Source organism: Chaetura pelagica, unplaced genomic scaffold (genome assembly GCF_000747805.2).
Source record: "Chaetura pelagica isolate M959 unplaced genomic scaffold, ChaPel_1.0 scaffold138, whole genome shotgun sequence".
Lineage (NCBI taxonomy): Eukaryota > Metazoa > Chordata > Aves > Apodiformes > Apodidae > Chaetura > Chaetura pelagica.
In genome coordinates, this window is record NW_009954215.1 from 1,262,968 (window position 1) to 1,290,321 (window position 27,354).

The 27,354-nt window shown below is 38.0% G+C and overlaps 1 protein-coding gene across 1 annotated transcript in view; it reads right to left on the bottom strand.

The window, feature by feature from the left end:
- Positions 1-9,640: 9,640 nt before the first annotated feature.
- The window catches only part of SHISA9 (shisa family member 9), a 167,781-nt gene continuing 150,067 nt past the window's right edge, over positions 9,641-27,354 (bottom strand). The window contains exon 4 of the mRNA XM_010003210.1: positions 9,641-10,119. Coding sequence (XP_010001512.1) covers positions 9,749-10,119 — 371 coding nt within the window. The 3' untranslated portion in view covers positions 9,641-9,748. The remainder of the gene's footprint in view (positions 10,120-27,354) is intronic.

The window sequence follows — 27,354 nt, forward strand, 5'->3', positions numbered from 1 at the left end:
TGTGGAGGTTGTGTTGTCTGTCTCAGCTGTTATTCCACATTGATAAAAATACTGGTTCTCTTCTCACTTGTATATATTAACAGCTTGAGTGTAAGTGAACATATATGTCACAGGTTCTGGAGACTTAAGATCTTCAAGAGAGAAAAAAATACTGCTGTTTATTATGATGTCTCATGTGGTTCCCTTGTGCAGCTGACAAAGGGGAAATTAGCAGATGGTGGAAAACTTCAGTAGTTATTAACAGGCAGCACTACCAATTCTATATATGTTTGGAGTTTTTTTCCACAGCTTTGGTAACATCTTAAGTTTCTTAACCTTTCTCTTGATCTAGTGGACATTTTTGCTAGTATGTATTTTCTTCAGTTTTCTGTTTGTTGATGGGAATATGGCCATTCTGAATTTAAGAACCTCAAAATCTACTAACCAAACAAACAACCAACCAATCCCCAAAGCCAATGCAGAGGAAAAAATATCATTTTGTCTTTATAAAGGAAGGCCCTCTGTCTGCTGAAACACATTAATGCAAGCTTCCTTCTGTTGATGTTGGCAATAATCTCTAATGCTGACAGCATTGACGGGATGTGTTGTACACCTTGCTGTCTTGCCTTTGTCTCTTTTCTTGCTTTTTCTTTTCTCATATATACGTGTATAGGAGGTGAAATACATATTCCTCCCATTTTCAGATAAGACAATAGAAAAAAGTTTTTAAAGGCTACTGATTACTGTAATATTTTACAAAGAATAGCTATGCAGTTTTGTGTGTCATCTTTTTCTGAAACTGACTCATCCTAAAAGGTCACTGTTTAAGAGTGAATAAATATAATAGAACATACTGCAGAGTCATTATTGGAAAGTCAACTTTGTCTTTCCCTGAAGTTGATTAAATGTGTTAGCTACACTTCAGCCTCTGTACTTTATTATGAGACAGTATTATTATACAGTGGTTGTGGCTGTAATATTAGAGAAACAGGGAATGAGATTCAAGCTGGTAAAAGACTTGATACTACCTCTTTACATAACTGTAGCATGCCCCGTCTTTCTCCTCCACAGGCACAACAAAAGAGGCATTTCCTATGACTGTGTACTCATCTTACGCTCCTGTCTTTGGAGAATGGTATCTCACCTAATTAAATAAATTATATGTAGTAAGTAACAGCAAAAGGAATACCAGTATTTAGTGTGGCACTCATTTTGTGTAGAAATATGAAAAATACTGAATACGTAAGCAAACATATATTAGTTAAAATTCAAAGACGCTAAAGAGTAGTAACTAAAGGCAAGAGTTTCTAAGAAGCTAGGCAGCAAATAACAAGGGAATTGGAACTGGGCCTCAGAATTAAATGTTTTGATGCCCTTTGTATGAAGTGGTAAGTTTTATACTTGTGGTTTGATTTTATGCAGACTTCAGTAGTCTAATGGCTATAGTAGCTGTCTCTCAAAAGGACTTGGAATGTGCACATTAAAGCTAAGCAACAGCCTGAGCGTGGAGTCTTCCCTTCTCATTATGAGCTGTGTGTAAGTTACAAAAAAAACAGGTAGATGTGGTCTTGGCAGCTTAATTGCATTTTGCTACAAGGCAATGTTTCTGCTTTTATTTTGTTTAACTGCAGTCTCAGCAGTGACTGAGTCCAGGAGATCTGTGCAGTCCTGTTGTGTATCTGCTGCACTTCTTTTCCCATACCATTTAGTTGGTGTCAGATTGAAAAAAATCACTTGCAGTGGAGCCTAAAAAATTGTGCACATCAAAGAGTGAATGTGTATTGTTTGTGGGTTTTGGTCTGTTACACACTGACAAGCCTGCTGCTAACACAGCAGTACAGGATCAGGGCCTTTGCTATTAGAGTCATGCTGCACTATATTCTGTTTCTTGCTGTGTTCAACAGGGCCCCTTTCTTATGAGTACTCTTAGCCTTGTGATTTTTAGATGCATCTCTTAGAACACAAAAAAAACCTGAAACTCATAAATCACTTAATAAAAAATAGAACTATTTGCTCTGCATAGTCAGACTTGTGCAGCGGCTTGTTTATAATAGTGTACACAAGCTGTCTTTGCCTTAATGCATCCTGTCAAGTTGCTTTCTGTCATTCTAAGTATTATCATTCCCCAAGCAGTAATGGTAAAATATATTACAGCCTTAAAGGACACTTTTAATTCCTAAAGTTTAGACTGTCTCTTCTTTAAAATGTCACAATCTTTAGTATTTCGTTTTCAAAAGCACTAAAATAAATTAGGGTTATAGATCCCACCTTCAAAAGTAATATTAGGCCCCTAAAATGTAGCTGAGGCAGTTAGGTGGATTTTTCAAATCAGTGTTACCCTCTGGAAAATCTTGTAAAATGTGTGTGTGTATATACAGTGTGTACACAGAGAAAGAGTTTTTTTCCTGAGACTGCTACATTGGTATGAAAGCTGAAAGCCCAAGTGAGGTGCTCTATGTGAGAGGATGCTCAGGAAAACACTGAAAAACCATGTTTTGAAAATACCATGCAGTTCTCCTGACCTCTTCAAATGGGTGGTGGAAAGTAGCTATAGAACCATGGCATACGGCAAAGCCAAGACTGATGCCTTAGTAGGCTGTCTTTTTTCTTTCAGTTGCATGATTTTTTTCTTCTCATCCCTAGTATATGAGGGAGTCAATAGCACGTCTCTGTGCTCAGTAGTCATTGCTGTCTCTGCAGTGTATGAAAACATCCCTACTGAAGTATAACACATTGAAGAGAGGCAGAAAAGTAGGCATCCTTGAGCTCTCTCCTTACCCTTGTCAGGGACAAAAAAAACCTGCCTCCTTTCTCTTCACTAGAAGCACAACAAAAGGGCACAATTATGATATTTTTGCAATGTTTCTGTTGCTTAAAGAAATAGTAAGTAGCAGATAAAGTGCCCTTTCCCTTAGAGATCAATTACTTCAGGGAGTTGTGTGCACTAATGTTGGCAAAAGTCTCTCAATAACTACTGTGATCAAAATGTTAGTGTAAACCCAAAAAACAGAGTGAAAATGAGGCCAACAGCTGCATATAGTAAAAAGGAGAATGGACTTCTGCTCAGGGACTATTTAGTGGCTCCACTGACACTGCTGCTTGGTAAGACTTGTTTTCTTGACAAAGTAATGCTACCAGTGACTACTGAAAAGGCTTGTGATTATTCCCATTTTTCATTTCTAGTTTGTAGGTGAACCTCAGATTGAGCAGCTGCACTGCCTGACATCCTCTCTTGATTTGAAATCATCTCTGTTGATAGCCTATTGCATTCCCAGACTTATTTATTCTGAGTGATGCACACAACTCTTGGTGTGCAGGTTCAGAAGATGAACTCTGCCAGTGCAACATCAGCCCCTGCTAACAAGCAGCAATGCCTCTGCCTCTTACAATTTATAATACAAGCAAAGTTGCTAAGTGAAGGAAGCTAGTGTTGACTTAGACAAGGTGTAACTGTGCGAGTAACAGTGTGAGTGTATTGTTGAAGTCCTAGATAGCAAAAAAAAATAATTTCTCCCTTTACCTTAAAGAAAAACACAACAAAACCAAAACAAACCCACAAAAAGCTCCAAAACACCCTGAAACCCAAAATTACTTTGTTCTAGGATGTAAAATTTCCCTCAAATTGCAGAGAAAGGTACAGAGCTCGTCTCTGTTCATCTCTGAAGAACCAGACTCACTAGAACATTGCTTCATGCACTTAGGTGCAAGTAGCATCTCATTCTTTTCTCTGATGTGAAGCCAGAGCAGCAGTGATAGACTGGGGTTCTAGATGTATCTCAGCCTCAGGTAAGCTTTGATTTGTAGCTTCTGCTTCCCAGAAGGGGTCCTTAAGTTCTGAAGTTGAAAAATTAAATTAGACTGAAGAGAACACCTTGCACTTGAAGCAATACCATTATCTTGCCAGAAGAACAGTTGTGGGATGAAGAGAAGCCCTGGCCTATTTGTACATTGTTTATTTGGCAGATTCTGACATAGGAAGAATCCTTAGAACTAGAGCTAGGATTGATTTTCTTCCAGTGTCAAAAAGTGCAATTTGTTGTCACTAGTGACAAACATGTTCTTATGTTTTGCTAATCTAGTAGGGCCAGCTCAGCTGAATGAGGTGATTCAGATTCTTTGTGGAGCATATTCTGTAGAAGCATTTAGTATCTTCAATCAGCTGCATTTGTCTGACCACAGCTTTTGTGCAGATACAGGATGTAACCAGTGTCCTAATTTGGTCCTGACTTTCATTAGTGCAGCTAGATGGGGAGGAAAGGTCTGGTTTAACACTCATGTTCAGGTTCGATTTGGCAGGTAGGAAGACACATCTTTCTTGCAGGCTGAGCAATTTTGAGTGTGGGAATCTCTAAAGCATGAACCATGAATGCCAAGAATTGTTTTTTACAGCCACTTTTCAATTTAAAACTGTATGTTGGTGTTTACATTGAAAGCTTTCCTGTGGGTTTTACCTGAAATTGCATTTGCTGGCTCTTTTTTAGCCCATCTGTGGGCTGAGATTAATGGGCTATTACGTCACATTTTTCAAATGAATTGATTTAGTAGTTTAGCATAAACATTAAAGTTTATCTTCCCTCATTAGTCACACTCATCTGCCATTGCCCTCCTAAACATGGCCCGACACAATGTATACCAGGAGAGCCAGCTGAGCTGATGGTGCAGTTTTCTAGAGCAGAACACAAGTGCTCCAAGGGGTGTGCTCTATGACTAACAGCCCAAGCTGCCAATGGCAAATTGACATTGCACAGTCTCTTGCTTCATCTCTTCTAATGTCACCCCATGACTTTAAGCCTGTTGTAGACAAAACACTTCTGGTTGAGCAAACACTACAGATAAGCTTGTGTCTGAGTCCTGTGCTGTCAGGTTAGACTTCTGTCCTCTTCTATGGGCAACCTAGTGGGAACTGCAGAATATGGCATGAAGGATCATCTTGTACATCTTTCCTCTTCAGGTGGGCAGCAGCTGGATAGAGTGGTCAGAACCTGATAGGAATGTAATGTAAATGTAATGCACATCTTTGTAACTGGGATAGTGTCATGCCTCAAGGTGACTTTTGGAAGAATGTCATCATATGCTGCGTCTCCTGTCAAACTACTGGTCAATCAGTAATTTTATCTACGATTAGAAAATCACAGATTTTGTTCTCCCAAATGATTCTCATTTCTAGAGGATTAGTTACTAGAAATTTTCTCAGTAATTCCTGATATTTAATGCAGCCAACAGCATTAATAATAGTTATAACCCCGTAGGACTTCATTATTGAACTAATACAGATTTTTAATTATTTTTTTTTTAAATTGGAGTTTAAAAGTATCCTGGAAGCTATTTCTTACTGACCATGTAAATACATTGTGCATATTGCTGTATAATGTGAACAGGGCTTCCTTTCAGTCCTTTTTTGGCTAAAACCAGCTTTCATACCCAAGCTGACATGGCATCTGTACGGCTAGATATTTATTGTTCTAATGCTCAAATAAATGACAAAAGCTCTCTGAGGTCATATGAATAGACAAAATAATTTCACTTTCCCATTCACAAAAATAAGTGCTTACTTTTTAGTAATGTGGTACTCATCCTGTTTTCACATTGTCAGCACTGGGTGATGTATGAAATGATATGATCTAATAAGCAATGCTTCCTCTCATAACTGGTTTTAGCAAAATAAAATTATCCACACCAAATAGAAAGATGATATAATTACAGCAAAGACTATATTTAACACTGGGAGTCCTTAATGTATTCCAGTACAGAGACCAGGATTAAAGTGTGCAGGATTGTGCGCAAAAGGGATTTGTTGACTAGGGTTATTTATTTAGTACCTGAAATTCAATAACAATTCCAGAGAAGAATAGAGCAAAGCATTAATCTTCTCCCAGATCTATTAAAATGTAAGGTCTGAGTCCTGGAGACACTGTGTAGGTAGTGTGGAATGCCTTGAGATGTGTTCCTCTGTTTGTGTAAGTCACCACAGTTTGCTGTTTGTGTAAGTTGAGAACCAGACTGAAAAGATTTAGTGATGAGAACAGATGTTTCCAGGGTAAGGGGGTCTAAAACAGGTAACTTCCATAGCTCTGTATGTGGAATATTTTCATTTCTTGGCAATGCATTTTTTTGATTGCAGTGCAGTACATCTGTGTTAGTATCAGAGTGCCTTATGGAAGAAAAGCTTATGGGAACTCAGTGCAGTTCTTGTTCTTGGTGACAAAAAGTTCAAACTCACATAAGAGGAAGAAAAACCTGCTGAGACACAAAATCAGATGCAGGGTGGGGAGGAGGGGTGCTGGAGGTTTTTTTCCATATATCTGAACAAAAACGTAAGCAGAGGCACTTCCCCTAGAGATGCAGTTTTTGCCATCCATTATTCCAGTCAGGATTTTGCTGATAGAAACAATGTGATTTATGTTGGCGGTGTACTGGTTGTCTACCATAGGTTGGGCTTGTATTCCACTGGGCTCCTAGGCTTCCCTATAGTTCATGGAGCTGCCCAGAACTTTTCTGGCACTATGGCCCCACTCCGTATATCTCTTCCTGAGCTCCCTGGCGTCATGCGGTTGTTTCTGTAGTTGTGCCTGAGAGGGGGAAATGCTCCTGTAACCAGAAGTTTGGCTTTTACAATACAACTATTCATGGCACCCATAATAGCATAAAATGAAAATGATACTATTCTATTGTTTAAAATGGCCAACTCCAGCCACTTCTCAATTGATGCTTTCACTCTACTCATGTGTCATGGTTTCCTAGAAGTCACAAATTGTCTAAATAATTTGCACCAAGTCATACAGTAAATTGGTTCTGAAGGTGGGTATCCTGATTATTCTTTTCTGAAACTCATCTGATATCTTTACATCAAAGCAAAGATGAGAAGCTACCCAAACACTCTTCTGAGGTTCTGTTCATTGTCAGCTTTATGAGCCATTAGCAGTACTAAAAGCCTGTAAAAACTTTCTGTTCCAGTAGACTTGGTACACAGGTGTCATGTACAAGTTTTTCTGTTATGAACATATAAAAACTTTGAAGCAGTATAAACCAGTATTTAATCTGTTCTTACTGGGTAGTTCAATCCTTGGGTGTGGCTGAAGGTTATTGCAAAACTCCCACACGTTCATGAGGACCAGGATCTGGTGCTGTGCATGCTTACCTTTTTTCTTTCCTCAAAACTGTAATTAACTGATTGTGTGACACAAGCTGTGTGTGGTGCTTAGAGCTTACAGGACACATGGAGCTTTGGAAGGCTTATGTGTGTTATGATAGACTGCAGGTAAGCAACATGGTACATCTGTAATGCATGCAACATGCAGCTGCTTTCCAAAGAACCCTTTGTTCATAGAATTGCCAAAGGCGGAGTCAAATCATACTTTGTGCTGAGATGCACCTCACTGACTGCAGTGAGAGACTCCAAAAGCTCAGTTAATATTAAAAAATTGGCTCAATGGTTCAAGTTTAGGAATGAGTCAGCAAATTGGAATCACATAGAATCAGTTTTATTGCCAGGTAAGAAATTCATATTAATATAGTGAATACATATGTTTACAAATAAACATTCTTAAAAAACAAACAAACATTTTATTGTAGGAAGTATTATTGGTATCATAAACTCTGTAGTTAACAAGTATTAACACGGGTTTACTTAGAGAACATACAGTTACTAAAATATTTCCACATAAAATATGCTCAAGTTACACGAAACCTGTGTGAATTAGAGTGCAGCTGTAATGAGTATCTAAAGCATATGGATTAACAGCAACATTCCATAAAGGGTCAAATTAAGTCAGCCAGTTGTGAAGACAATAAAGATTAAAGGAATAAAAGTAAGATAGTGGAGAATCTGGGTTGTGTGCAAAGTATTTGTCCTGTGGGCTTTGTCAGCTTCTGATAATCTTAAAACTTAGGATCATACAATTTAGTAGCACACTTATGGAGAGATGCCGGTGCTCTCAGGATGCAAATCAATCTTCATATAGCTAAAAAAATGGTCTCTCCATTTTATCACATTTCAAATTCTTAGCCCTTGCATCCTTGACTAAGAAGAAGCACTGCCAGTCAGTTGAGTTCAGTAAGAAATGCCACTTCCAATTCTTCTTACAACATAACAGTTCTCACTCCTCTCTGCATGCTCGTCCAAAACTAATCTCCAGAAGAATTGACAGCTGGTGAGAATGCAACTGCAGTAAGATAGCTAGTTAGGATTTAGCCAAATGACTTGTTCTCAGGGAAGGGCAGGAATTTAAGTGAAAGACTGAGTGCGATGTGCCTGCCATCAGGCTGTTGCAGCACCATCATCCCATCCTGACTCTTCATGGATGTGCTGAAGCTGTTACAGGCCCAGGACTGTGAGTCTACTACTAGTGCCCAATTCAAGAGTGGTTTTACTCATACAAACAAGGCATCCTGCTCATCAGAACCACAGTCAAAACCACGAGTCCAATTGTTTAGTTTAAACCCAGATCTCTTTGACGTTTAAGGCTAGTCTGTTAGCCTCTTCCACCAAATAGTCCACCAAGAAGGAACGCCACTATAGAAAGCCAAACGATAGAGACAATTTACCATATAACATTTAGTTGAACTACAAAGAACTACCATGGCTAAAAGCAAATACAAAATGAGAGACTAGAGGGAAAAAGTTTAAATTGGGAAAATGAAGGGGCTAACTAAATAGCCTTGACTGTGCAACCACTGCATGGAGATGTAGTCCAGTTTCCCTTCAGGACAAACAGGAGGCTGAGCAGGGCAGAACCCTTGTCACCCTTAGCAAAACATGAGGAAATAGCTTAAAGGAACAGAGGGGCCACTTTGAGAAACAAGACCGTCATTGAACAATAGTAATACAGTAAAGGCACCACCCACGCTTAATTTCAGTCTGAAGCAGTTGAAGATAGGCAAAACATTTAGGTGAAGAAAAAGTCCTGATAGTCTGCAAAGTGAGAATTGTTACCATCTGCCTGAAAACAGGAGGACTGAGAGGGAATATTCTTATGCCCTTTTTCCCCCAGCAGCTTTCTGTGTCATGTGTCTTGTCTTCTCTGTCTCTTCTTATTTTGTAGGTTCCCAAAAATTTCAAAACAAAGTAAACTGAAATAAAATCTTCTGCTGTTTATCATCCTGCAGCATTCCCTACCAACCAGAAAGGTCCCATGTGCTCTTAATCATAACAGTCTTCATAAATTCCTTGTGAAAGAGTCTTTGCCCCTTATTGTGAATATATATATTTTTTGCGCTTTCTATAGGATAGTGTGAAAGTACAATAATAGATGTTAGGGCTTGTACCAAGATGTTTGCTCTTGGCTTTTCACAGGTCTAGTGATTATTAATAGGTTTTATACAAAATTTCTCTCTGAAATACTATATTACAGTATATTGTTTTCTCCTTCTTCCTCTGTCTCAAGGCAGGAAAATAGTGTAAATGTTTAAGCAGACATAAAGTTTCTCTAGATTGTGCTACTTCTCATAATGGATTTTAGTTTCAAGTAAAAAAATTTAGCCACAAGGGTTTGTGTTCCATTGTGAAATACAAATGGAGTTTATAAGTCAACCTTCAGTGTGTATTGCTCAATGGTATTAACCCCCACTCTTCGGCCTACAGTTGGCTGGATACCAAGAGTGTCCAGGTAGAAGTTTCTTCCTTCATTCCTTCTGTTTCCTTTTTTTATTTTTTTAATATATTTTTAAATTTATTTTTTGCGTTTCAGTTGAGTGTTTGTTTTGTGTGTGTATTTGTGTGTGTGGTTTTCAAAGGATCATTTTAAAAATAAAACAAAAGCCCAGAACAAACTCAAACAGTTACTTCTGTCTTGCTGTTGGTTATGAAGTATGGCTGTGGGCCCAAATAGTGCTGGCTCCGGGTTGTCAGTGGGTCGCTTAACGTTGGGTCTGCCAGACCATGCTTCCCTTTGTTTGTGTATGCTTGCCGTCTAAGGGACTGGTCGTTGGGATCCCAGGTCTTGTAGTGTGTATTGTAACCTAATGGGTGTGTGTGGATCTTTCCCATTTTGGATTTCTGCCCATTCTGTTTGGTTAGGCCACTGTCGATTGTGTAGGCTCTCTCCTGGTCTAGGCGCACCGGGTGGAGGGGCAGGCTCCCCTTGGCAGCCAGTTCTGCAAGGTGTCGGCGTTTGGTATAGAAGTCATCGTTGACTTTGTCAGCTATTTGGATTTAAAAGGGAGAAGGAACAAAAAAAAAAAATCAGTTGGACACAAAATGTTACACAGTTTACAGTAAGTCATGCACAGTAGGTCATGTGGACCAGATACAGTCACAGGTGCATAAGCAGGGAAATCCATGCCACCTCCCACCCCTAATTTACTCCCTGTAGTATATTTTTGGATGCCATTATGCTGGGCTTTTCATGTATGCAGACAAAAGTCCTATTGCTCTTTATCAAAAGACTTTTCTTGCCTCCAGTCACTCAGGTTATGCTGATATTTACATTATGGGGACAGGTCCTACAAATCTTCTTGCTGCTTATCCCATATAGCATAGGAAGTTTAGAAAGCATTCAGAAGCATACAGACTTTCTTGGAGATAATGGGACATCTTAGGATGCCTTGTTATATGAGAGCACATCCCTTTAAATGCAAAGTGTCATGTAGGTGTCTAACCAAGACAATTCAAAGGTCCAGTGGTGTATGAAGTGGACCCATTTCTGTTGAAAAATGCCTTAGGACAAAATTAAGAATGAGATCTCTTCTCAATGGTTGGAAGTTCACTAATGCTTTATGGGGCTGAAAACACTTTGGGTTGCTGGTTAGGTATTTATGTTGTGATTTTACAGACAATTAAAATCCTAAATTCCAGGTTCTGACATAATTTTCTGGGGCCAGTGCCACTAAGAAATAGAGCACTAGCCCTGCCAACAAATACTGCATTGCAGTTCTCAAATCAGGATTTTGCCTTCTGCGTTTCCAGTGCATGCTTTTGCTCAAGTTTGATGTTATTGCTGGCATTCATTTGGCCTTGCTTTAAAGTGTGAACCATGGCCAGGAAGCTAAAGGCATTCTGCAGCAGTTCAGCATCTCATTTACATTTTGAGACTGAGTATCAAGGGTTTAAGGGGAGCTTAACTGAATTTCGTTTTTCAAGATGTTGCCTTTTACATAAAGAAGGTTTATTTGCCCCCTTTAGAAAATGGATTTTGATTTAAGATAGTGCCATATATGTAGGACAACAAACATGGTGACTTATTAATCAGCCGTGATGCACTTTGAATATGATTGTGTCATCCTGGATTTGACTTTTGCTGTACCCTGGCTAGATCCATTGATTTTCCTTGAAGCTATGCCATGTAAGGCTTCTCTGCAGAAGTCTTGTACATGTAGCTGTCTGTACAGCTCAGCTTCTCTTGCCTTCATGATGATTAGGTTTTTAATTCCCTGCACTGTTTTTATTTTGTCTTTGTCTGTCTTCCCAGTAATGCTAGGAGGCTTTTGCTGCACTCTGAATTTTCTGCTTCTCTTCAGTTCTGAACTGGGTCTTTATGGAAGGTGGTGAAGTTCCCATGAGCACCACATTAATCTTGAAGATCTGACTTAAATTCTATATCTTCCCTGTCCTGACCCCTCAACAGGGAGGAACATTGCCAAAAGCAGTTGCTGTTAATCATCTCATGACTTTTTTTTGTATAATGAATGTGCAACTGGACTTTGCTCTTAAATCCCTAGTTCTGTCATTAAAGAGGTGTGTCCCTTGCAGTGAACTGCAATTGCTTTTGTCTATGCTATAAAATTAGGCTTTTGATGTTTTACCCATCTCCATCTGTCTCTTTTTTCAATCAGTGAGTGGGTGCTTTTCTATACCATACAGGTGTTTTCTGTTTTAAACAAATCACAGAATGTAGGTAATGGCCTGTTCTAATTTCAGTACAGTGCAGTTGTAAATGCTGGTAGACCAGTAATGAGTTACGAAGAGAACCTGCTAAGTTCTGCTTTGATTTCGGGGTGAATTGTTTCAATTAGAGAGCCATAATCTGAATAGTCAACTTGTACCTGTTCCTGCTTGAAAGAGCTTTTTCCAGTTCTAAATGTGGCTTGTCCTTTTAATTTCTTAAAACTCACTGAATGCCACAAAACAGTATTATACACAAGTTGAAAACAAAAACAAAAACAAAAGCCACAACAGAAACAATCAGGAGAGAAGTGCAGTCTGCGTTGCTGATTTCTTCTTCATCTGTTATCAGTAATTGAGAAAAACAGTTGCAGAAGAGGCATTGTAAATATCCACACAAGTATTTATTTGTATAAATTTTTACTTCAAAGGCACTCCAAATCAATTAGTATAGTCAGCTTCTAGAACATATGACTTAGACCTTGTCTGTAGCTGAAAAGTCACACTAGCTTATTAATTTAAATTTAGCATACTTAATTATGTCCAGCTCTTAATACATACATACATACATCCATTAATACATACAAGATACATTTGTCTGCCTATTTCATATTTAAATTGGTTTAATTTGGATGGAAAAATTAAAAACTAAGGTAATCTCATAGAAGGATAGAGTAAAATTGTCTGTACTTTTACTTTGGTCTTAGTTTAGCTGCAGTGATTTCTCTTACATAACCAAGATCTTTGATCAATGACAAGGTAACAAATGGCTTCTATTTGGAAAAATAACTGTGCTGTTGCAGTTATGTAAATAATGACAAAAAATTGCAGATAGTTGCACTATGTGATTTTTCATGCCATTTTTCTCCTTTCTGTGGCTAAGTGAAAAAGGCCACAACAAGCTCAAGCTTTATTTTTTTTGCTCACACCTTTTCCCACTGCCAGTGATGCACCTGGAGCTCTGAATGCTGACAAACGTTAGATATGTTAGATCTTCAAATACATCAAGATAATGTCCTCAGAGAAGAGTAAATTGTATTACTATTACATTTAAACAATACCTCCACTACAGAAACTGAGCAAAGAATAAATCAGTCTCACAAGGACTGTGCTTATGACACATCTGTGAGATTGATTTTGCTCTTGTTTATTCCACATTCTTTGTAAAATTTTCAACTCTTTATTTGTTTCTCATGGAAGATCATACTGTTAGTGAAATTATTAATTCTGTAACTATGCTTACATTAAAGTTGCTCTAACTAGTTTAGTCCACAGTCCCTTTCTAGGGACTTCTCAACTGTTGTCTGGAAACCGGGCTTAAACCGGCCTTTGATCTGTAGATCCTTGTCAGAAAAGTAAAGCAGAAAGCTGGCAAACATAAGACATATGGCTGATTGCATGTTTTTGTGTGGCAGTGACAGTGTGGGAGAGCTGCTGTTTGTATTTGTTCTTATCAAATAATGGTTTGCAGCATTTTGTCTGACAATTTCTTATGTATGTCTTGGAGTTAAATGCTAGCAGTGAAAGCCAGCCTCTCTAATACTTTAACCTCTTTAAAACAGTCTCCTTTTAGCAGGCACCCACAGGCTTACACATGTACTGAAATTGGGTGGGGGAAATTACCATTGCGCCTAGCTAAAAAAGCATTGATAAAACCAAATTATTCCATTCTTCGAAGGGGCTTTTGGCATGACTGGAAGCAGTCCTCCTTGCATATTGACTGGACTTTAGGTTTTATACTAGTCTGCTATGCCCCAGCATGAGTGACCTGATATAGTATAGTGCAGAAACAAGTTTCTTTACTTCTGATTTTCAAAGCAGAAAAGATTCAGAATAATAATTCTGGACATGGTTTTGTAACAAATGGTTTATCAAGAAAAGCTTTTTTTCTAGTATCCTAATGCCAACTACTTTAAAAATCAACTGTAAACCTCAGGAAGTTAATTTTTCTTCTTAACCAGCCCCTATAAATATTTGGTGGATTTTTAACTTGCAAAAAGTAATTTTGGACTTACAGGGTGGATTTATTATGTGACCTGGAGTACATGACTCAACTTTCCTCTGACTTGGTTTCACCAGTTGTAAAATGATCTGTTAACACATTGGAGGAGGTAGTTAAGTGTTATGAAGATTAATTGCTATTTGTAGAGTATACTGAATTTGCAGATGAAAGGTGCCATAGAAGTGCATTTTCCATTAGCTTCTGTATATAAATCAGTAAAATAGGATTTAAAGATATCACTGTTGTGTTTGCAAAAGGAGTAAAGTATTAGAATAGCAAAATTGCCAAATGAACAATAGTAAAAGAAGGGCTTTAATTCTTAGTGTTATTCTTTCTGTTGCCTCCCTCCAGTCTTGGCAGCTAATTATACAAATGTTCTCAGTTTCAATATTTTTATAAGGTTTTTACTCCTTTAAGGTAATGCACCCACAAATGTAGTTACTGTTGTAGCTGTTCATCTGGAAAAAATGTTGAAATACAATTTTTTTCCAACCTAAAGTGTGTGCCTGGGAGGGGGGAGAACTTGGGCTTTTGTTCCTGCTGTGCATGAAATGAATAACTGAAAAAATACAGAAACAGTGCAAGGATCAAAAGCAGGACTTGTCCCTCCCTGATGAGTGCCTTAACTATTAAGCTAAGGAGATTCTTTCACTTCCCTTGTCTTTCTAGATTAATGCATTTTCTAATGCTCCACAGCACAATTTCATCAGGATGTGTATCTGGGTGGGGACCATCCTAGCAGAAGTTGGGATGCACCTTGCTGGGTAGGGAATGTGCATTTAAATCCCACTCAGTTGGAGCAGTTGTACAATCATAAGCCTTCCATCTACAATGTGGATCACTCCACTCCTCTCTCTTACCTGAATCCAATGATGCCTTAAAGTGACTAGAACTGTCTGCTTTATTTTGATCTTGACTTTGCCAGCAGTATTAGTGTCAAATCTCTCAGATTGGGACCCTTGCCTTATTCCTTTAATTTGAATTTTGTAAAGAGATTGCTACGAAGCTGCTTGGGATAGCAAGCTCATGGGAATGCCTGGGAAAATTGCGGTGAGTTTAGGCCCATTCAGATGAGGTGGCCACAAAGGAATGGACCTTTGTTAATATGTTTTGATTCAGATTTCCTCATTCTGCCTAAATCTGTCACTAACAGAGACAAGCTTTGTTCTTTCGCTGATTGATGACTGGCCGTGACCAAACTTGGAAGTTTCACGTATTTCTTCATAAACCACAGTTATAAAACAAAAGTGTGAAAACCAGTGAATCACTTACAGACTATATAATATAGCCTATAATAATATAACAAGATTTTATATATATATAATAAAAAGATATAATGGATGAAAACCTGGTTTTGCAAATTAGTGGCAAAACTCCTTGGGGCTGTAATAGGGCCAGGATTTCTCAAGAGAGCTGAGTATATGTTATCTGTGCTGAGAGGTGGCCCTAAAGCCACATCATGTTGTTCTTCTCCCTAAGTTAGACAGTCCTCAAGGTGGCTGTGTAACCACTTTTGGCATAGAGTTGTGAGAACATGCATTAGCATTGTGTAATGCTTTCTTTCCCCTGTAAAATATCACAGGTATGAGGATTTCTATATAGAAAGTACAACTAAATAAGGAAGTCTTGAGCAATTGTGAAGCAGTATTTTTTTACTTTTTCTCTTCAATGACAATTCTCTTGTCTTTGTGGGTCCATAAAAATGGCACTGAATTCTTACACCAGTTCTTACAGAAATGGGAGAAATGGGAGAAGTGTAGAATTCCTGAAAGACAATTGCATCCTATAGCTTTTGTGAAATTGTGCACCTAGGAGTTAGGACGAAACCTCTGAGATGAGAGAGGAGAATCCACAAAGGAGTGAGCCCTTATAAAAGTTATAAAGATATTTTAAAAAAAAAAAAAGCAAAAAAGCTTCAGTGAGAGATTGCATTCACAGTCAGAGATAAATATATAGGCAACCCTCTTTCCTAGTAGATGTTTCACAGAATTGTTTGTTATCTGAATATACTTTGAAGAACTACTCGGTGAAGCAGAGCTTTATTCTAGCCACAAAGAGACTGCATTTCAAATCTAGGGCTAGAGACAGAGAAAGCAAGCCAATGGAAAGTGCTGGGGAACAAGATAGCAATGAAATGGCTACAGTGACACACCAGGTAACAGCTAAAATACCCTAACTGCCTATTTGCAGTTTTCTGTGTAACAGTAAAGCTATTCCTATGTAATATTTAACAGTTTATAGTAAGGGTTTGCTTCTCAGATGTTAGTGACTTAATTACCTGAAGTTATGAGATTGTATTTCCCTGTCTAAGAATGGAAGGGAAAACTTAAGAGAAGAAAAATCGGTAATTAATCCTGACTCAAAGGCAACAAAAGAATTTTGCTCAGGGAAATAATAGGATGCTACCTTCGCTGGTGCTGTTGATCATGGCTGACTGTGGTTGATCAATTATTTGCTTTTCTATATGTTCAAAGGCTTCTAAGATATGTCAACTCTGTGTGAGAATTTTCGTAGAAGTTAAACTGAAAATCAAAGTATAATTTCTACCTTAGCACAAGTTTTTTTCTTGAGGAGAAAAAAGCTAATGTGGACTAACTTCAGATTAGCTCTCCCTGGGTATGAATTGGATCAAAGAAATTCACTGAAAAGTGTGTTCTGTCCAGTAACAAATAATTAATGACCAATCTTGAATGAAGGGGTTCACTGCGCATCATGGAGCATAGAATTTATTTTGCATAACATGAAGTCTGTTGGAAAACAGTACAGCTAGATGTAGCAGGTAGGAATTATTCTGTACATGTAATGCCAGCAGGTAGAATGAAATGATAGATCTTATGTGGCCAAGAGGAAAGAATGTAGCTTCTTTGTTGGTCACTATCTACTCTTGTCTCATGGTCACTGGAGTGTCTGGGTATAAGGTGAGGCAGTTTTAAGCCATTCCACGTTGTAAGAAAGAGCAAAGGCCATTTAAAATAATTTTTGCATCCCTCTTTTTCCATTCTTGTATTGAGCTCTGACAACACAGCATTCAGCATATGGGCTGCAATGCATTGGTTTCTGTCCTAAATATTTGGTATTTTCCCCAAAAAGTTCTAACACTAGTTTATCTTTATTTAAGACATTCTGAAAAATAAAAGTCAGTGGATTCTTTCTTCTTATTTTTATTCCCTATTACTCATAGAAGTAAAGGAAAATGCACAATGTATAGAACCACCCAGAAATTACTTTCATGTTTTTGTTAGAACCTACGTTTTGTGAATCTGTGTTATTCCTCTCCTGCCCCCTTTGCCAGTCTACCATCTATTTACCAATTTCTTACAGTGATGTGGAGAGAGAGACCAAGCTTGGAGAGACATTGGATAACAACCTTTTCTTCTGTGGACATAGTCTGAAAGTAGCTTGTCCACCTCCAGTCATCAGACTAGACTGCATTTTGTTTTCCCAGTGAAATAAAATTATGCTTTCATGATACTGAGACATGATGAAACATAAATACGTAGACCCAAACATTTATTCTCTTCTATCAATTATTTTCGTGACAGTTTCTTAAAGGCTGAAGGGACCAGAGTATTTTTGTGTTTCAAAATGTATTAGGAATGGTTTAAAATAGGAAAATAATTAGACTTGGTAAGTAGAGCCTCCAGTCTCAGCAATGTTTTCTGTATCCACCACACGCAGTGAAGGATGCTGCTTGGCTGGGAATGTTGAGATGCAATTTGATTAACTCCTGTGGCACCGGACATGATGTGTGGTACCTCATGTATATAGTTTTATATTTTTACATTTTATTTACTGTGTAAGTTTAGGCAGGTTTCTCTTTGGACATGTAAAAGAGCTATTCCAGTTGGGCTTTGTATGCTTGACTGCATTGATTTACATAGTATCCAATTGCAAAATTTATTATGCAACTTTGCAAAGTGCTGCAGCGATATCGTGATTTGGTTTTGATCAAAATACTCCAGCTCCAGCCACAAACACATTGTAGAGACCAATGACATGCAGAATTCTTGTCTCTAACCAGTGTAAGATAAATGAAGCTTTTCCGATTTACCAGAACAAATAGGTTCTGTCAACCTGGAAACAAATGGTGGCTACATCATGTTATTGTAAATATTTTCAGACCTGAAATCTGTTCCATGCAGATAGGCAAAGATAACACTACTTTGTTATATCCTCAAGTGATTTAACATTTTAAATTCAAGCATCAGGATGTTAAATTGCTAGTTCAGTATTGTGCAATGAATTATAAACTTGAGAAGGAAATAAGATTGCTAGTTCTGCTCTTGAACCAATGGATGACGTTGTAGAACTCTGAAAATTATGTATTTAAATCTGTCTTTTCTCTGAAAATGCAGCCAGTGGCTATCCTGTAACTGTAAATCTGATTTTTTCTTTTTTTTTTTTTTTCCCAAGGGCTTCTAAGCTCGTGTCCTTTCATGTCATCTACAATGGTAAATAAACATGAAGAGTTCTACTGTAAAATATTTATTTTGGTTTATCTCATTTAGGCATATTTATCAGCTTGAGTTCTGCTGGAAACCTTATACATAGTAAGAAAACTTGCCTTTTGAAATACAACTATCTAAGAAGTCGTGCTGTCATGCTTAACTTCTGAATAAAGCATGACTGCAGCATAAACTGATTATAGGAAATGAGGGTTTGGCTTGCTTTCTAAAAATGCTGTCCGAAGCCAAAGAGGTTAACACAGGAGATTTGCTTAAAAGGCTTCTTCTATTTTTCCTACAGTAATCTTGCTTGCTTTTTCACTGGGTAGTTTTTAATGCTTCTCAAGCAAATCAGTTAGGACAAATCTGATTGTGTCAAAAGTTTACAGCAGTGCTTTCATACATTAACAATAATATGAAATTGTTTGTAACCTTTTTGGTCACTGAGGACCTTCAGTTTCTTTAAGGACAGGGCTTCCAAACTATTCCAGAGACACTAATTCATTGTACATCTGCAGAAAAAGTGTGCACTTATGTGCAGTAACAGACCTTACTAGTGCAATCAGAGCAGTTCAGGCCTTGTGCACGCAGCCTTGAGTGGACCACAAACCAGGTTGACTGTCCAGGCATGCTGCACACCAAGTAGTATGTGGGTCACATTGGAAAAAAAATCAGTGTTCTGCAGTGTGAATCAGCATCTAAAAATGTGTTTGTTTTTTCCTTAGTGTGTCAATTTATCTTGTTCAGCATTGACTGAAAAAGCTGTTATATTCCTGACCACATTTATTTGTAATAACTGCTCTTAGCATGAACCTAATTTAATTTTTTTCACACATCACTGTTGGCAAGAAAGGCCCAGTTCAGGTCTCCAAATATATAATTAAGACATGGGCTTAGGGCTGAAATAAACCTGGGTTTTTCTGTCTTTCAGCAGGCATCATACTAAATTTGCAACAGTATTTCTGAATATAGAGTGAGGCCTGAAGGCTTTTTGAATTGTACTGTTTAAGTGAGGGAAAAAAAAGTCCCAGTGATGTAATAACTAATTTTGCAGGGTTTATTTTTGTTTGAACCATCTCTTAACTGCTATAATTTTAAAGAATTTTTGACAATCATTCCCTATCAAAGTAATATTTTTTTCTCAAAAATTAGCTGTGGTGTAAGTTGTTTCTATTAGAAAGTTATATTTTCCTATTCTTTTTGCCAGAAGGAATCCTTTTCAAGAGAGTTATTAAGCAAGAGAAAATGAATTTGGAAGTAATTCCATAGCTGTACTTGCACACATTAAGTTTTTTTCTTCTTTTTTTCCTTCTTTTTCTGTTTCCCTTCTATTAGACTGCATTTTATTTGTAGCATTAAAGTTTTGTGAATAATTGTCAGAGGCTTCCAAACCAGAGATGTGTGGCAAACTGAAAAGGAATTCTGTTCCCTGGCAATTGCCAGACTTGCATTGCCAGAAGAAAATCTGTTTCACAAGTTTTTCACACTGATTGGGCAAACCCAAAGGCAAAGCAGAACTAATGCCTACTCTGAACAGAACCCTCGGAGTAGCCTTCACAGGAAGCAAAAGCATTTGTGACTGACAGTCAGGGTAGAATCAGTAATGAGGCTCATTGCAATGAATATTTAATCTTGTGCTCACACATACGAGGCTTCTGCCATACTGGAGTGTTCAGTTCCCACCTCTACCTTTTTTTTCCCAGGAATTGTTATCATAACCATCACTTGTGAAAATGAGAACCAACAGCACTGAGCTACAGATCTTTCTCCCCTGCTGTGGCAGGCTCCTGGCAAGGGAAGGCGAACATTTTACAGGAGCACCTTCCATAGACCAGAAAGCTTTGCAAACTTTGCCACTGTAAAAAATACCTATTATACTTAATATTATTTTTGGATGAGACAGACTCATATTTCTGTTAATATTTTTTTATGCTGTAGCATCATAGCTACTACCTATAAGATTATTTTTTTTTTTCCCCAGCTTCTCTTTTCCTCTATATTTCTTCAAATAAGCTGTAAGGAGAAGGACTTCTGGAAAAATTATCTGTGTGCATTAGAAATCATGTCATTCCTCTTCGCCCCTCCATGCCTCAAGCCCTTTGTTATTATGGTATGAATGTGTAGGAGTACAGCAGTGATCTCGGTGGCTTTTATCTGTATAATTTCTCTTAAACAGATTTACAGTCTTTAGAACATCCTTCGCAGAAAAAAAAAAAAAATAGCAGGCAGATAACTGCTGCTATTTATATTATATTGTTAATAAGGTATATTTCTTCAAATAAGCTGTAAGGAGAAGGACTTCTGGAAAAATTATCTGTGTGCATTAGAAATCATGTCATTCCTCTTCGCCCCTCCATGCCTCAAGCCCTTTGTTATTATGGTATGAATGTGTAGGAGTACAGCAGTGATCTCGGTGGCTTTTATCTGTATAATTTCTCTTAAACAGATTTACAGTCTTTAGAACATCCTTCGCAGAAAAAAAAAAAAAATAGCAGGCAGATAACTGCTGCTATTTATATTATATTGTTAATAAGGGATTCATTCCTATCAGTTGTCTTACTAGTCTTCATTGGTATTCATGGGTAGTTCTTAAGAACCTCACGCTACTGCTGTTCATATATTTCCATGTACAAAACTAAAGAGTATTAAAGCTTCTGTGGTTTGAGTTTTTTAGTTGTTTATGGGGAAAAAAACCAGGTATTGTTTGTTTACTTACGTAACTTGAATTGCAAAGTAATCCTTGTAGCTGCTTTAAATTACCAAGCCAAACCTGAATGTATGGCCACGCCACACACATTATAAATGCAATGAAATAGTTCAAAGCTCAGTTGCCCATGTGGAAGCAGATTTCCAGAGAACCAGCCTTCCAATTTTTAGTGGAAGGGTTTGAGTTCTCTATGATGTATGTTTACAAATGGATTGTGGAGTGGCATTTGTAATCTGAACTTTTATGACTTTCTTGGTGACAATTAAATTTTCACTGTTCTAAAAAACATACTTCTAGCAAGAAAAAGTGTCTGCTTCTCCATTGTAGAGGAATCCACTGTAGGGGACTTGGGTGGAAAGAATATATATATTTGAAGAACAAGAATTAAGGATACACAGATTTAAGAATTTAATAGATACTTATGAATGTTCTTATCCCCCATAAAACCAGGTAGTGGACCAAATTCAGAGAAAACATATTCACTAGGTGTGAATCCATTTCAGAAAATGAAAAATCCTGAGATAAACCTAAACTAAGTGGACCTGAAGGTCAGATTCCCTTTCTTTCATGAGTTCAGTGTGTTGCTAAAGTCTTAAAAATGACACAACGTAGATGGAAATGTTAATCTTACTTTGGTGTTAAAACTGCTTCTTGTAAAAGGCCTATTTGCAGTTTCCTCCCAGCAGCCTAGATACTGCTTCTGCTAAGACCAGCATATCCCCAAAGAGTTGCCTTTTCACAGCTGTGGTTATTTGCTAAAGTTTGGCATGGGCAGCGGCTGCTTGGATGTCTGATTACTTAGAGCAGAATTCCCCATCCTCAGAAAGAATATAATCCTGTAGATTTTATGTTGTTTCTTTATAAGGCTCTAAAAGAATGTCAGCTATGCAGTTGATTTTGCTCAAGATACTGAAGCTTTGCACAAACAATGTATTTATAATTAAAACATGGCTACCTCACTGGAAGAAGAAATGAGTGTGCTGGATGATAAAATCAGAAAATATTTTATTCAGTACTCCCTAGGTATTTTTTCTTTACCTATGGCAGAGTGCCTGCTGGTGTCAGAAGCCAATTGGTAAATAACAGAAAACAAATTATTTAGTGGAAGCAATAAAAGATCTTGACTGTCAGCACATACTGGGCAGGATGGGAAGTTTGAGGGCTCTCAGAAGACATAGGTGGAAGAAGTGACACTGGTACTTCATCTGCTTGGGAAATGGGAAGGCTGTGGGAACAGTGCTGGCAGGGGCTTGGTAAAGTGAGGCTTACTACTAAGTGCTTCTTGGCTTTTCTCCTGTACCTGGAGGAGAAGCAAGGATTTAAGTATGAAATATTTCCTTAACGAATGAACACTTGAAAGCTTAAAATTCTCCAGCCACACTATACTAAGTAAATAATAATAATAATAAAAAGACATCAGGCTTTTATGTCATACATCCTTGAGACAGATCTGTAGTTCAGTGTTGAACTGGGCAGATTGCCTTGTCTAGCATTATCCATACACTGAACATACCTCGAGATACATAAAATCATTAACTGAATCACCCTCTGGATATGACAAGTGATGCATTAATCTGTACTTCCCTGTCTGTTTTCTCAGTGTTAAATCCAGGGAGCTGCTCCCATGTCCCACATTTTTTAAATCCATTTTTGTGCAACTGCTTATGGAAATAGTAGCTGAAAATTCCTTTACTCCTTGAAATGAAAGCACAATTCCTTTTTAAGCCTTCCAAATAAATATTCATCTTTACCTGCACAGTGTAATTGGTATAGGAAAGTAACACAGATGTGTTGTGTCCAATCATTCTGTAGTTCTACTTTTTCTGAAAGTTGACTGTATCAACCTCTGTGGATGCATGGGCAGGACTTTTCCACTGTTTTGTGCTTCCATTTTTACAATTACAATTTTACAGTATCTCAATCCAGTCCTCACAGTCTTTGTACAGAGGCTGCTGAGACAGGGCACAAAGAACTCTAGGGAATGGTACAGACTCTCCTCTTCAGGTGAGAATAGGTATCAGATTCCTGGGGGACAGTTGTGAAGTCATGTTGATTCTCATAAACCAGATCTTGTATAAGCACAGAGTTACAATAATTTCTATGGAAGTTGACAATCTGAAGCTTAGGAGAAGGCACCCCCAAATTTCACATCAGACTGGAGGATGGTCCAAAGATAATACCTTTGAGTTAACCTTATGTTGATCTTCCCCCCTCGATCCTTCCATCTGTGTAGATATAATGGCCAAACAAACTGGCTAGTTCTTTCACAGGCTTCACCTTTTTGAGGGAGATACTGCCTTGTGCATTGGCGCACTTGCAGCCACAATATTTTCTACATAGTAAGAATGACCTAGACAGGAGATATTTATTCTCTGAGTGTCATATTAGCAGAATCTCACTTTGGAGTTTTCCAGCCGCAAGCAGAGCTGGGGCACTGTCTTACGTTTCCTTTGGGATCAAAGAAATGTGAAGCTTCAGAAACTGCTGGGAGCTGTAGACTTAGAGATGTGATGATGAGTCTGCTGCCATTTATATTCTCATTCTAGCTTTGCTATATCAAATCAATTAGATCTGATTTAATCCCATGGGAGACTACAACTCCCAGCATCACTAAAGGCTTTCTGGGTCTGAGTTTCAGGGAAAAATTCTGTCCATTGTATTTTATATTTTTTTTTGCAAAAATTCTAACTAGCTGAGTTATGTTGTCTGAAGTCATGCCCAGTCAGCTCCTCAAAGGGTGTGTATGTGCGTGAGAAAAGAGGGGAAGAGGAAAATTTATGGAAGAAATATGAAGTCCTGTTGAACTGTAGAAATACTTGTTTTCACAGTTTTTACATGTATGTCTGTGCATCTCTCCAGCAGCTGAGTGGTCTTTCTCCCAGTCCTGCAGGGCTTTAGAAAATTAGATTTGGGGTATTTGTAACTTTTTTCAAGAAGTGCTAAAGAAAGTTAGTCACTCTGCCCTCCCTGAAACTCAGGGAAAAAAATTAACTGTCACTGAGCCAGGCTTGTGGAGCAATGTGACTGAATAAATATAGCTAATACCTAAGTATAGTAAGGCAAATTTGAGCTCTAGAAAACTCTTACTAAGCAACAAGATAGACTCCAACCCTTACAGCCTAGCAGAGTGGAATTTGAAGTTGGATTGTTCGTGCTTTCCGCATGAGTATCCAAAAGGTGTGTATAAAAATGTATATGTCCTGGGACATGAATTTCATGAAGGTATTCAGACACAAGATCTCCATCTACTTGTAGCTTTGGGCATGTCAGGATTGCTGAAATGAGCAATTATCATTTAAGCATGGAGTAAAAATATGGTTGATGAACTGGAAATAAGATTAATTTATGCAGAAAAACCTCTTTCTGCACATTTCACATAAATAATCAAATACTATGAAAGCACCAAAGGAAACCAGGATTATGTCATCTCAGGTGACAAAAAATTGAAATATCTAAACACAGGGTTTTTGTTGCCACACAACATTCAGTGACCACTTTTGATGGGACTGGTCCTAGAGCTTGTTAACCGTTTTCCCTCAGACACAGTCCCACGATCCTTGGTGGGACAGATTTAGCACTGCTGAAAATATATTATCTGGCTTAAAAATAGGCAAATAGCAAATGGACAGAGTGCACATCTCAGTCTAATAAGCTAGAGGTGCTAGGAGATGGATTGCTTATCTGTTCTTTCAGGAAGCTTGTGTTGCTCTGTCTCATTTCCAAGGGGTCTTCTGTCCTCTGCTAATTTTTCCCTGGTAGTGTGTATGTTAAGATAGAGTAAAATTCTGGTGCAGTGAGGAAAAAAGTGAAGAAATCTCAAGTCACTATTACCTTGTTGTACTCCAAGCACTCATCTGAGGATATAAAATAGGCACAGAATGTCCTTGCATTATTCAGAGATGAAAATACAAGCAGACAGTAAGAGAAAATGAGTTCAGTCAGTAGCTGCTGGTCAATACTAAAGGAATTCTGGAGGCTGCAACAAATAAAAAAATTCCTAACAAGAGCTGAGGTAAACATCCTCTTCCATTGGCTGAATAAGGGTCTGGCTGTGCAGTTTTAACTGATTCACATAAAAATATTTTGTTTTTAAAATAAAATATATCCACATTGACCTTTCTCCCCTGTTGCGCTGCATCAGACACTCTGCAATGCACATGTAGTATTGCATACATGCATGAACAGACCAATTTCAAATTGCACCATGCCAAGCTATATGATTTGGAGTTTAGGTTGTAGCTTTAAAATAGTTTTGTAAGGATCAGCTTGGCCTCACTACAAAGGTATTGGTCATTCTCAGTCAGTAACATAGTGCAAACTAATAGCAATGGCCCTGTTGTCTCTTTTTTCACAAGTGCTTAAGTCTTAGGTACTGAATTTAATGCAGGCTGTGAACATGATCTGGAACAGAGATTACTGTGACTTGCTACTTTTCCATGAACTGAATTTTCACAGCAGTCAGTCACTGAGGAATGAGTAGCTCACTTCTAAAATTAGCCAAATTTTTAGGACATCTGTAGTTCAGAAGAGAGCAGCTGTGTGGAAATTAATTTAATAGTGCCTCTGGTAAAGCATCACATTCTCAGTTATCTAAACTTTTTAACACTTACGGCTGCAATATCATGAGTGATACTGATGTACTACATCTGCAGTTGCTACAAAGCAATAGGAATACTTCTTCCTCCACCACATTAAAAAACAGGATTAAGCACAGTGGACTGCACCCAAACAATAGGATCACCCAGAGTAAGATGCACTTAAATGAGCATGGTGTGCCTCTAATGCATGGAGAAAAACCGGGCACATGCATCTGTTACTAAATTTTTGTTGTGGAAAATGAATCCAGAAGCCACTATCAATAAAGGGGAAGGGACTACATGCACTCATTACCTGCTAAGGAGATCAGTAAATGTGACTCTGAATGTTAGCATATGAAAAATGCCATCTCTCTGTGACATGAATATCAGGCCAGGGAGAGCTCTGTCTATGTCTATTTGTTCAAAAGATAGGTTAAATTTGTATTAGTGGGCACTGGTGTAGGCTGGCTGCTATTTCTTCTCAGAGCTCTCTCATAAACAATACGACCTCTGTAATGTGGAGTGTGGCTAGTTTGATGTCACTGTGGTCACAAACCCGGGCCTGGCTGGCATAATGGAAGAAGTGCTTTGTGATCTTGGGATGTACTCTAGAGGTGCTTCTTGGGAGGAATCATGGCCTTGAGAGTCTGAAAGTGGTTTAAAAACTGAGTGTATTTAACTGTTGCTCTGTGAGACCAGACCAAAGGTGTGAATGTATAACAGTTTCAGAATCACTGTTGTTTTCTGCTGAGAAGTTTGGATAACAAAGCAGCGCTTTTGTACTTGTTAAAATTTACCTAAATCTAAAACTTGGCTAATGTGGTCTAAGACCAGTAGGTCTACAGGGGAAAAAAAGAGAAGAGAGGATAGGAAGGATAGGGGAAAGGCACGGGAAGATGGTACAATTCTCCTGGAGGAATGTGTCCCTGAAAGTTATGTTTAATTTAGTTTAAAACTCTGAGAGGCATTATATGACTTCTGGAGCTGAAGTGCACAATCTTTCAAGGTTGATTTAAGTGTATGGTTATAATCTAGCTGCTTTAAAACTTGTACACTGACACTCAAGAAATCTCTTAAGTTCTAACTTAGTAATCCTTTTTAAATAGTGGTTCTTGGGCAGAGGAGAAAAGTTTCTTTTGAGTGTTTCATCTCTCATTATGCTTAAGTACTTTTTATCTTTAACGATTGGCTTGACCTAAATTGACATCTGAAAAAAAAGCCTGATATCAGTGCATAAATCAGAATATCACCACATCATTACACAGTATCAGCTTTGGGACAAGGAATTGTAAAGCTACTCTTTCCGTATTCAGTAGAAAGCTATTAAACCTTGTCTTTTATAAACAAATTTTTTAAAAATGCCACTTGTGAGAAACAAACGTGGCAAGCTAAAGCAAAGCTAAACTATTTGAGATGGGACATTTTGTTACAGGTCTGCTGTCCTGAAGTTTGGGTAAAGGAGTTTCAGTTTGTGGTGACAATACTTTCTGGCATGTTGAATACTATATTCCTAAGGCAGAATGTTCTCAGCTGTTCTGATGTTTTTCTGAGCCAGATAGCTCTGTCTGGTAATAGGCCGTGTCATGTTGCTCTTAAGTTCAATGAGGAATGATGTTCAGATGCATATGAGTAAGCTGAGCAAGTTAGTGAGAAGCTCCTTATGAACAGACCTCCCCTCAGTTCTTGATTTATTATCTAGAAAGGGCCTGAAATTTAAAGTGATTAAGGCTTGTCACATACTATTATTCTTCACACAGTGTGCAAAGTATTATCAACTTACTCTACCAATACAAAAATTATGTTGAAATCTTTACGCACTATTGTAA